The sequence below is a fragment of the Clavelina lepadiformis genome, chromosome 2, assembly GCF_947623445.1.
Source record: "Clavelina lepadiformis chromosome 2, kaClaLepa1.1, whole genome shotgun sequence".
NCBI classification, from domain to species: Eukaryota; Metazoa; Chordata; class Ascidiacea; order Aplousobranchia; family Clavelinidae; genus Clavelina; species Clavelina lepadiformis.
This window is the reverse complement of record NC_135241.1, coordinates 4,903,282-4,914,391: the sequence shown is the minus strand read 5'-3', so window position 1 is coordinate 4,914,391 and position 11,110 is coordinate 4,903,282. Positions and strand designations below refer to the sequence as shown.

The 11,110-nt window shown below is 37.5% G+C and overlaps 2 protein-coding genes across 3 annotated transcripts; both read right to left on the bottom strand.

The window, feature by feature from the left end:
- Positions 1-258: 258 nt before the first annotated feature.
- Positions 259-2,071, bottom strand: LOC143447499 (uncharacterized). Its single transcript, XM_076947642.1, has 2 exons — positions 1,070-2,071; positions 259-830 (listed from the first exon to the last, which is right to left on the bottom strand). Exons 1-2 carry the CDS (start codon positions 1,855-1,857, stop codon positions 428-430), a joined length of 1,191 nt encoding a protein of 396 aa, XP_076803757.1. The 5' UTR covers positions 1,858-2,071; the 3' UTR covers positions 259-427.
- Positions 2,072-6,151: 4,080 nt separating this feature from the next.
- Positions 6,152-10,571, bottom strand: LOC143447498 (uncharacterized). Of its 2 annotated transcripts, XR_013114103.1 has the most exons (3): positions 10,408-10,571; positions 6,889-10,106; positions 6,152-6,751 (listed from the first exon to the last, which is right to left on the bottom strand). XR_013114103.1 is itself a non-coding variant. In XM_076947641.1 (2 exons), the coding sequence occupies exons 1-2, from the start codon at positions 7,134-7,136 to the stop codon at positions 6,418-6,420; spliced, it is 582 nt and encodes a 193-aa protein (XP_076803756.1). In that variant the 5' UTR covers positions 7,137-7,462; the 3' UTR covers positions 6,152-6,417. The 2 variants fall into 2 exon arrangements, 1 of the variants encoding a protein (XP_076803756.1); XM_076947641.1 differs by lacking the exon at positions 10,408-10,571 and having other exon boundaries at positions 6,889-7,462.
- Positions 10,572-11,110: the final 539 nt, after the last annotated feature.

Here is an 11,110-nt window from a genome sequence, read left to right as displayed (position 1 = left end):
TGTTTATATTTTCTTGCATTAGATAACCTATACCTGCCCAGATTAAGCCTGATAAAAATTTTGAATGTGTTGAAAAGTGCAATACAAGGCAACATGTTGTCCTTGATCCAGCAAAACTAGTAACAGTACCGCTAGCTGGAGGTAAGACGGTTGATTTTTTTTGCTGCAAATGTAAAGTCGGAAATACGGTGTTTATTTTGTAGTAGCCTACACTTTGTAAAAAGAGATCAAAATAAGTACAAGTAATTTGTCTTGAAGGAAGTTGGCATTCTGTTTAATGTAAAAGTTGTTACACATATAGATCGACATATGCGCGAGCCTTAAAGACGTCACATAGGCGTGATATAAAAACTGTTTTGGCTTTACTCCAGTTAAGTCACAAGATTTTATAGGGAAGTTGGACAATTTCCCTTTAATTTGAAGGAAGTTACTTCTTCGATTTCTTTGCCGCCTTGTTAACAGTCGCGTAGACAGCGTTTGGCTTGCTCATGTCTCTAACAGTCGCGTACTGAACATCAACTTTCACAACACCCAGCTCTAACTGTTCGGTCGACGAAAACCTACTGGTACCTTGCAATTCGCTGCTACCGTCGCCTTGAAGGCTTACGAGTTGAGGTTCCAACGGTGGGACTGAGTATGGATTTTCCTCTTTTTGGGATGTAGTGTTGTTGACCTCGACGTAGGGGTTAACTTCCGATGGGGCTTCTGGGTCATGGGAAAAGGTATATTGAGGAACGACTTGCGTTGCTCCATCCACTTCAGTTACGTAGCTGTAGGCGCTGGAGTTCACTCTCGATTCGCCGGTATGATTCGGTTCCTGGATTTCCACACTGAAATACATTGCCAATACTTTGTTGTAGAATTTTTATGATGTTTGGCCATAGCTTGTAACATACGCTCATTTTGTGTAGATAATCTTTCCACTTTTTAAGGCTTAATCTTCCAAAGATATTTTTTGAGTTAACCATTCTGCACCTATAACTCTGCATACTGGCTACTACAGGAAAAACACAGTTTATTCATATACCTTAAATCTAACCGCACTGTATAGCATTGCTGTTGTCCATACCTGTAGTAACCGTGGTCCTCTTTCACTGGGGCACTTCTTGATTCTGCATTTGTTTCTTTTTTTGGAGACCAAGGGACTTTAAACCAAGTATTCCTGACCTGATGAAAAGTCCACTTACGCTTGCGGTATGTGTAAATGGCTGCGATAATTACGATCAAAATCACAACAGCAAGCAGGCCGCCAACAATGGCCCCAACAGGTGTGTCTGGTGCTGATTGGCCAAATCCAGCATTTGCTGCTGTTTCGGTGGCATTCAAGGTCATTTCAGAAGTCGTTGTTTGAACTTGATTCTTTGCATCTGGGTTAACCCGTTCAATGAAAACTTCCTTCGCTTCAGTGGTCGTGGCATCGGTCTTTGCATTTGAGGTTGTAATTGAAGTTGTTTCAGAAACATCTCTTACTTGGCAGATGTAGCTATGCTCAATATTGCAAGATTCTAACTTTCTTTCAGGATAATTACCACTGGTTATACCAGGATTCATCAACAATGCTTGACAATTTTCGTTGATATGTCTTTCAGGGACCGTGAAAGGAAGTACTCGACAGCTGCTGTCAGATTGATCCAAAGATCTGTAAGTATCTTGTCCATTACACCGGCGCAAGCCAACCCAAAACTGTCGCTGTTCTTGGCAACATTCTCGTAATCTTCTCCACGCATTTTGAATTGTATTTGTAGTTAAATCACCTCCTAACACTTGACATTTTGCTCGAGCGTTGCTGTAAGTTTCTCTTTTTTGTACAAAATGAAACGTTGACTTTGCTATGAGGCAAGTGTCAGAGCACGACATGTCATTTAAAATTGCGACTAAGATATATTAATATTAATTCTACACTTTAGAAGTAAAACAAGTATAGTTATGAATGGATGAAAGGAAAGTTTAGTTTTCAACATAAATTCAAATAATGTAAACTTAAAAAACGGTTAATTCCTGTATTTGACAATACACGAAGTTCTACTTTCACATTTTTATGGCTTCAACTTAACTTGGGCTAATCAAAAAAACTTGAACTTAGAAACCAACTGTAAAGATAAAACCGCTAGTGACATATATTCTATTTACAGCCCAGCAGACATAAGCTACAGCAAACCTTTGTTTTCAATAAACAGCCTTGCGTGTTCCTCATTTTCTCATAATTTTACTTTTCCTAGAATGAATGAAGTGTAACTGACATTTTCTAGCAGCAAACAATTACAGATATATAGTAGGCCTATTTACGTATCTACTACATGGCTTTGCTTGCGGATCAGGACTAGAAAGTAATTAGAAGGATGTCGGAAAGTAAAATATCAACAACGGCTCATTTCAGTTTGTTGACAAAAAACATCAGACTGTATCTGGCGCTCAGTTTTAATTGCTACTTCTAAGCCCTTTACATTACGATGCTAAAAATGTCAGACGCTAATCAGAAAGGCATATCTCTTTGAACTACACAGACGTGTCAAAATTGATGTAGGCCTAAATCTAGCCTAGACTACAGTATCACCAGCACACAGTAATTCGTGACCTGACCGTTGATTGAGGCGCATGCTGCTATGATGTCAGACACAAGTTTAGAAATCTAGGAAAATCTTTTTCATGAGTCGAGCTATGCTGTATTTAGACAAATCGCGTTAAAAGCAAACAAATTATGAGTTTTATTTTGTTTAAATTTAGATGTCATTAAAATGATTTTGCAATTCTTTTGAAGCTCTTAAAAGTTTCACTAATTCCAATATTGGAAGTCAGTGAATTTTTCATCGTTTCGTTTATTCTTTCCATGATCATAGATTCTTTGATAATTTCTGTTTTTGTCAGTACATGACTATAACAAATAGGTGTTTGGTTCATAACATGAGCTAAGCTTGGCGTTGAATATCCTCTTTTCAATACTGACATACTCGTTCTTTGTAGTGGTTGGCGGGATACATCTAGAATCTAGATATACCCGTCAACTGACAAAGGCTTTTGTTAATTTTTCTTTACCATCACTACCAGTCCTATAAAGTTCGATTAAGCCTTAAGTGAAGTCAACAATATTCTGCTGTTACTATTTTGTATTCGGGCTAATATTTCTGTCGATCCAGATAATATACTAAAACAATTGACCTTTAATTGACTTTATTTTTAATAATACACCATTATAAAACCTACAAATACCGTAAAAAGTTTATAATCATATTAACACTTTATTACCACAAACACCAGCTTTTTGCACGACTGAAGAAACCTGTGGCTAGTTTTCGTAACGTGTAGTTAGGTATGTTTCGTATTTTGTTTTAATTGTGACGTCACACTCAGTGCGTGACAGAACGCTTATTTCCGTTATATGTTTTATATTACGTAGCAAGCTTTGCAGAATAGAGACAACGTGACATCCCAAAAGATATGACTAGTTCATAAATGGCCTCCCTATGTTCCAAATTTGGAATATTTGCAGTCAAACTCTCATAGACAAGCTGCACTCGCAAATGGAAAACCCGCGTCTCACAGTTTCACGTGATTAATTTCCAAGTACTGGCTGCTTAGTTCCACGAAACCACTTGCATAATTTCTGGTCAAACAAGCCGCGTCTGACGCAAATTGTGCACAAAATCAACCATCATCATTTGGCCAAGATACAACGACAACTTACGAAAGGCCATATAGTGGACAAAGGTGGATTTTATTACGTCTATAGGGTAGAAGGCTACATAATGTCTGGCAAAGTGGGTTAAAACACTGGGACTAACATAATCAATTGGTTGTAACACGATATATTAACACAGTTAATTGGTTAGGTTTATGCAAATAGGTGAAATTTCCGAATGAGTACTGTAGCCTACAAGTTTTGCTGTAGGTAAGTCTGTAAGCTTAACTTGGTCAGATGGTAGACTGAGGTGATAAGGTTTGGATTGGTATGGTTGCTTTCAAAAAGGCTTGCGTTTTCAAATTGATTTCATTTTTGTCCGAAATGGCCTTTCATCAAATACCCGTTTTTGTGTGACTGGACCGACTCACGTGTAACCTACAGTCCTCTACGACACTCTGCTTCAGTTTCCCTTTTGTTCATTATGGCTTACGATGATCCTGTCTGCAGAAGTATTTCACGTATAATAACCAAATTGGATTTGCAGTAATTCGAAATGCATGTAATGAAATTCATGAAACGAGTACGTGACATAGACAAATGCTGATGTAGAACTTCCTGTTTCGAACAACACGATATCATTATTACGACAGATTAAAAATAAAACTCACTGTACATACTGTTTGCAGTGAAGTACGTGCTATATTGTAGCATCTCTGTAATGCGTTATGCACATAAAAATAAATTGCGTTTTTTTGGGACTTTCTATGTTTAGGAACTATATTTAAAATAGCACACATTGGTGTTCTGTTATTGTTTTCATAAATAGTCAAACATTGAATTACAATGATTTCTTTCATTTCTAAGTTGATAACCAAATTTTAAAGTAAAATAAAAAACAGAATAAGTTATAGTTTGGCACTCTGAAGGTTAACTTTATATTTTTCCACACGAGCTTTCGCAAGTATAAGCTTGCTTCTTCAGGTGTACTGCAAAATATTTTTATTTTACTTTCATTTCTGAGTAATTGCTATAGACCAGGGATGTCCAACCTGCGGCCCGCGGGTCACATTGCGGCCCACCTGAGATTTTTGTGCGGCCCGCTAGTCATTTTCACTCCAAGTAGTATTTTGAACTTTGAATCTTAGCCTAATTAAAATGTACCAGTCAGCTCTTTATGTATCCATTTTTCTTGAAATTTAATAGGTTCTGCGGCCCATTGAATTATTTCAAGTGACAATGCGGCCCACTATAATAAAAGGTTGGACATCCCTGCTATAGACTTATATTGGCGTTGTGACTTTACTGACTCAGTTCGACTTTCTTTAGTTTGTCAAGGTGATGAAAAATTTGCAACATTTTTGCACTAATCAGTCACCATCCTCAAGTGTTTATTTTAGCGAGTATTCATTGATCGTTTTTGTGGCGGCACTGGCGGTAATTTAGTTACTGATTTTCTGGTTACTCATGTAAAACATGAATTTGATTGCCTGCTTTGCGGTTTCTTATTCAGTTATGTGTTTGCAGATAAAGTTGGTTACATGCTACATACTGTACCAATAGCAAATATTTCTTTATCGACAAAGTCTTATGAAAGAGCATCATTTCCTGGCAAACCGATGAACATTGGTCAAAACAATTACTACTTCATTGCTGTACAATTGATAAGCGATTCGCCAGACGGATTTTGGTGTTGAGTTTAATTAAAAAAATAGCGATGACGTATAGTCAGTCGAATCGTCGTACTGTACAGAATGCATTGTTTTCACACATTTTGTATTCACCAGCAACGCAAGTTGGGAAGCTTCTGTTTGCAGCGTTGCATTCCATCTGTCATTAATGCATGTTAAAGGCAAACGTAATCTTTGCTTTAATTCTTGCGCAGTTTCAATGAAATTATTTACGGTTACCACGGATATGTTTTAAATTTTGCGGAATAAGGATATTGGCATTAGAGATTGGCCAATACAAACTTAAACCCGAATAAATGTGCTGAATATCGCTCGTCAGAAAGATTCGAGCAAAAACAAATATAATACCGGCGAACCCAAATACAACATTGTACCTACAAATTTATTGACTTTAATGTAAAATCACTATTTAATTTATTAATTAAGTTCAGGCGAAACTTTTTAAAAGAAAAAAGTTTATCAACTGATGTACACTTCTCAATTGCCATTTAGTCATCTTCTTTGGACAAAAGCAAATTGTTTCTCGATTGCGTCATATTTTACGCCAAATTGGGCAATAATTGATGAAAATTTACAGTTTGGTGTTGTAATACGAACAGATTCGAGATTCGTTTGTGTTAACTTAGCCTATACATGATATATTCACGTTTCTAGATATAATTGTGAGCAAAGCTTGTGGTTAGCACAGGTTTTCTGACGTCATTATTGGCGTTGTCGGCTGATGTCAGTATTGGGTCGTGTTATCTGGAAACTACGAATTGATATTTAATAAGCGTTATATGATGTTTCTTGTTTTACACATTTTACATATAGCACTATATGCAGCCCTATTTGATTAAACCTGTACATACATAGATTTTATTCCACTCACACTTCGTTCTACCTATGTATATTCCAGAAATATTTCCCAAAGACAAGTTGGAATCAACTCTAATTCGATCGAAACCAAACATACAAAATGATTGCATGAAATCGATGTAATGCGGATGTAGAGACAAATGATGGTTTAGATCTCTGAGTTACACGGTGCAGCGTATAACGCAATCAAGATGCGACTGAAGCTGAAGCAAGTATTACGGCCAAAAAGAAAGATATTTTCATTGTTGGTGTTTATATGATCTTAGTGTTACCAAGATTCGGACAATGACCGGAATTTACATTCATGTAGCTTTCTCTAGATGATTTTGCCACACACATTTCTTTCATCTCTACATAATTGGAAGACTTATTTTGTCGTTTAGACTTTGCAGACTCAGGTTGACTTTGTTCATGTCTTGAGACTTTTCCGATGACTCCACCTGGATTAGCCACCATGCTCACATATGGGTTTGAACTTGCTACCACATTGCCGTATATGTAGGTGTGGGCAAGATGTGACGTAGTAAGCTCACTGTGATGACTGTATTGGTTGTTCTTTGCCCTTACTGCAGGTTTGTTATCCAAACTGAAAAACGTCAAACATTGGTGGTGTTATTGCATTAGCGTTAAAGCATTATCCAGCCAAAAGGTCTGACGTGTTTGATGACATCATAAAGCATGTTTACTCAAACCATAAAAGAAGTAATGCAATGGTTATCTTACTTTGATTGCTGGCCAAGATCTCGAATGAAAACGTGACAAGTTCTTGAATCCGACGAGGAAAGTTTGGTCGACTTTTCATTACGCGGTTCAATTGATCCCTTTTGTCGTTTTTGTCGATAATAGACTATCACAACCGCTAACAAAGCCACCAGAAGGATGGTTAGCAATCCTCCCAAGACGTATTCAACTGGATTTTGGTGTCTCTCAGCCTCTGTAGGCGCTGATGAGCGAAAGTATGTCGAATTCATCTCGGAAAGCGATTTAAGTTATCTGACAGTCTGATGTTGTTTTCTTATAGTTATAATCGATATTATAGTTATTGATATTAACCAAAATAAAGTTGACGTTAAGACTGCCAATCAAAATTTAACTGCTTCGGTGTTTGACGATCTTCCTTTACTGTTTGCTATATCCACTTAATAAATTAGATCTTTGCTTACAGTTACTATATTAAGGAAATCTGTTCAGCATTTGACTCTTTTCTTACCGTCCTTCCGGGTTTTGTGAATGCCGCTCTGCACAGAGTGATTTCGTTTGTCAAGAAAACGTGACAAGTAGTCTAAAAACGCTTTAATTCGTCTTCCTCTTATTTAAAGCAATTGCTGTATTTCCAATTATGGAACAGTTTGTATAAACGCTAACGTTAGACTTAATTACCTGATAATGTAATATGAGGAAATTAGTTCCCGATGTTCGGTGTCAAACCTTAGTTGAATATGTCTAGACAAGAAGGTTATATGTCTCAAAGGTCAAACGTGTTTCTAAATTTCGACTTCCACCAAAATAAATAGAATTGTCTCTTTATTGGCAAACGTAATGAAAAACGTATAACAGTAGGTCAAGTTTATCAAATCCAGGATCAAAAGCAATGACGTAAAACACCAGTTTCATAATCCACTCATGTGCAAATATTATACAGTAATGTTTCTTGAAAATCAAGTGAAAGAAGTAGGTCTATTTAAGACATGGCACATTGCCAGTTAAGTAGTCTCTTATACTCATTGCACAGGTTCTTCAATCTTGTATAATGATTAATCCCGCAGATTTACGTATGTTCTTTCGTTTGCGTTCATCATCATCATCATCTTCCATTCGCCTGTTGTTCAGGCCTGGTCTTCATCCCGAAATATCAGGGTCGACCAGTTGTCTGCAGAGACGCCTCCACTTTCCTCTGTCGATAGCATCCTCGATCTTCAAACCTCTCCTTCTCATATCATCCTTCACCGTCTCTTCCCATGTTTTCTTTGGTCTTCCTCTTTTCACCTTTCCCTCAATCATCTTATGTTGTACTCTTCTCGTTAAGCTCTCCTCATTCATTCGCTCAACGTGCCCCAACCATCTCAGACGATGCCCTCTCAGATGTTCTTCAATATCTTCAACACCTGTCCACCCTCTTAGCACATCATTGGCAATCCTCCTCCTTGGCAAACTATCCATCATTGGCAATCCTTCTTTCGTTTGCGTTAGCAGTGCTAAACCCGTTCGTTTGCTCGTGGCCACTTCTTTTATCTCGTTATTGTGAAGGCGGAAGTATTGTTCCGACATTTTCATATGGATTCACCTCAGATGAATTTCGAACTTGAAAAACTAAACAATTGCTTAAGTGTGGAAGTTATTCTCTGCAGTACTGGGGTCTCTGGTGTTGACGTAAGTGTGGTCGCTTGATGCTGGTACAGGAGAGAGATTTGAAATAAACGAACTATGAAAATAATATCGTATTTAAAACACTTTATTAAATGGGAGTTTGTTAGAACTAGAAGCTTATAAAGAGAAGTCTGTAATACTCTCGTATAACCTAAGTTATAGATCTATAAGCAGGGTTACCCTTATTTTAGAGCAAAAGTCCCTACTTTTAGCATTTCGACCATTTTGTACCAAAGAGATATCAGAATTAAGAACATACAAATAGTGTCTCGTTTTTTTAGGAACATTGATTGCCTTCTCATGTTGTACACGGTTTAAGCTAGTACTCTTCTTTCGTTTCCTAGTCGTCCATATTTTTGAGCCCAAACCAGTGGTAACCCTGCCTATAAGTAAGTTAATAAATTTTCATTAGTAAGCATTTTAAAGCACCCGTTGTTTTCATCATCATTGGTTGTCCATGGCACTGACCAGCAGACCGTATTTTTGTTATGAATTCCTTCAACGTTCTGTTTTTTATAAATGTACACTGTCTCTACACCAAGTCATTTTCTTCCTATCAATGACGTCGTCTATTTCTGGCCATCAAGCCCACGATTAGAAAGTGGTAACCCCAAAAAAACCTCGAATAATAATACTATGCCTTCAATCAGCAATAAACAAGTCACGTCGAAGACAACAACTCAACAACATGAGGCGAGACTGATTAATAATAAGGTAGCTTCTAGCTGTCATCATCTTCATCCAACAACTCGTTCCATTACTGTGAGAATGTCAATAACAGACCACGCGACCAGTATGACGAAATACAATCTAAAGTTAGCGTGATAGTCGTCGTCGAACGTTACAAAAAGCTCGTTTGTGAGATAATTGTCTGATAATAATGTAACTCAAGGAAGTTAATTTGCAATGGTTGGTGTCCACAGGGTTTGCATGGTTGTGTCGCAGAGATGGTCATCCCCTGAGCTGGCTATAGTGGCAACCAATGAGAAAAAGTTTAGAAGTGACTTTTAGAAGTAATTTCTCGTTTATTTGTTGTACCAATTAATTATCATAAATTATTATTATTGTTGCTACAAGTGAAGCGCTACAATTAAATTATGTCCAGACTAAGTCGAAAGCATACAGTAGTCTCTTTGAATTACATTTTTTTGTTGAGGAAAAAGAAATGTTTTCTTATTATATTGGCAAGCATTTTCCAAACGTTTTCAGAAAATCAACGGCCAAAGAAAGATTACCGCCAAGTTTTGAATTAACGTGTGTTTACACTAGTAATCTTTTATGATGTTACGTGTTGGTTCACGTAAGTTCCTTCGTTTGCATTTGCAGTGCTAAATCCTTTCATTTGTACATAATCACATCTTTTGTCACGTCGTTCTGGAGGATAGTTTCTTTTTTGTTCTGATTGTCGTTCCCCTCCCATAAATTCATATGGATCTCCCAAAGATGCCGTTTGATCTTGTGGAGCGGAGAAATTGACGTATGTATGAGTGTAGTCTCCTGTTGCAATAGGCTCAATGTAATCGTAATTGTTGCCGCTTGATGTCGGTAGAGGATGGTGATTACTAGCATCCGAACTACAAAAATAACGTCACATTTTAACGACGCCTTAAAATATGGGGTTTCCAGTAGCTAGAGTTTCAAAAAGTGATATTGCACCATTATAAATGGTATTACTATCAGCCATACGTCATGTGAAAACAAAATATAGACCCATTGCACATTTAGCTCTGTGCTTCAAGCAGTTAAATTGAAATTTTAAAAACGAAAGCTAAACGTAAAAATGAAAAAGAGTTACTTCGGCTGTAACAACTAACAACATGCCCCGTTACAACTGTAGTCCAGATTTTTTTCTATTTCCAACTAATATTGCCTTGCCTTATTTCAACTTGCACAGGTACGTGGGTTATGGTGGCAGACGTTCTTGGATTTGATGAAAGGTTTTTGGATGGGTTCATTTCGTGTGGCGGAGTAGAAATCCTCAGACGTCTACGATAATGCAGACCAACAGCTAACAACACTGCTACGACAACGACAGCTAAAAAACCACCCAAAATTTCTGCAATTTGGCTGTTTTCTGTTTTTGGTTGTGCTACTGGATAAAGATTTGTTGAGTTAATCACGTTAAAACCAATTGTCGATGTTTGATTTCGGCGATTCATGTCAATAGATGCTGCCGTGGTGGACTGCATTGCAACAAACACATCATTTGGTTCTTCATTTGTGCTCAGGTTTTCGCTAGGAGTCGTTGTTTGAACTTGAATCTTTGCATCTGGGTTAACCCGTTCAATGAAAACTTCCTTCGCTTCATTGGTCGTGGCATCGGTCTTAGTAATTGAGGTTGTAATTGAAGTTGTTTGAGACGCATCTCTTACTTGGCAGATGTAGCTATGCTCAATATTGCAAGATTCTAATTTTCTTTCCGGATAATTACCACTGGTTATACCAGGGTTCATCAACAATGCTTGACAATTTTCGTTGATAAGTCTATCAGGGACCGTGAAAGGAAGTACTCGACAGCTGCTGTCAGGTTGATCCAAAGATCTGTAAGTATCTTGTCCATTACACCGGCGCAAGCCAA

Excerpts from the sequence above, each read along its gene's own strand:
- LOC143447498 (XM_076947641.1), bottom strand. The coding sequence starts at position 7,136 with ATGAATTCGACATACTTTCGCTCATCAGCGCCTACAGAGGCTGAGAGA. Across the intron at positions 6,752-6,888 it reads GATCTTGGCCAGCAATCAAA|TTTGGATAACAAACCTGCAG; the intron begins GTAAGATAACCA and ends GACGTTTTTCAG.
- LOC143447499 (XM_076947642.1), bottom strand. The coding sequence starts at position 1,857 with ATGTCGTGCTCTGACACTTGCCTCATAGCAAAGTCAACGTTTCATTTT. Across the intron at positions 831-1,069 it reads GAGGACCACGGTTACTACAG|TGTGGAAATCCAGGAACCGA; the intron begins GTATGGACAACA and ends AATGTATTTCAG.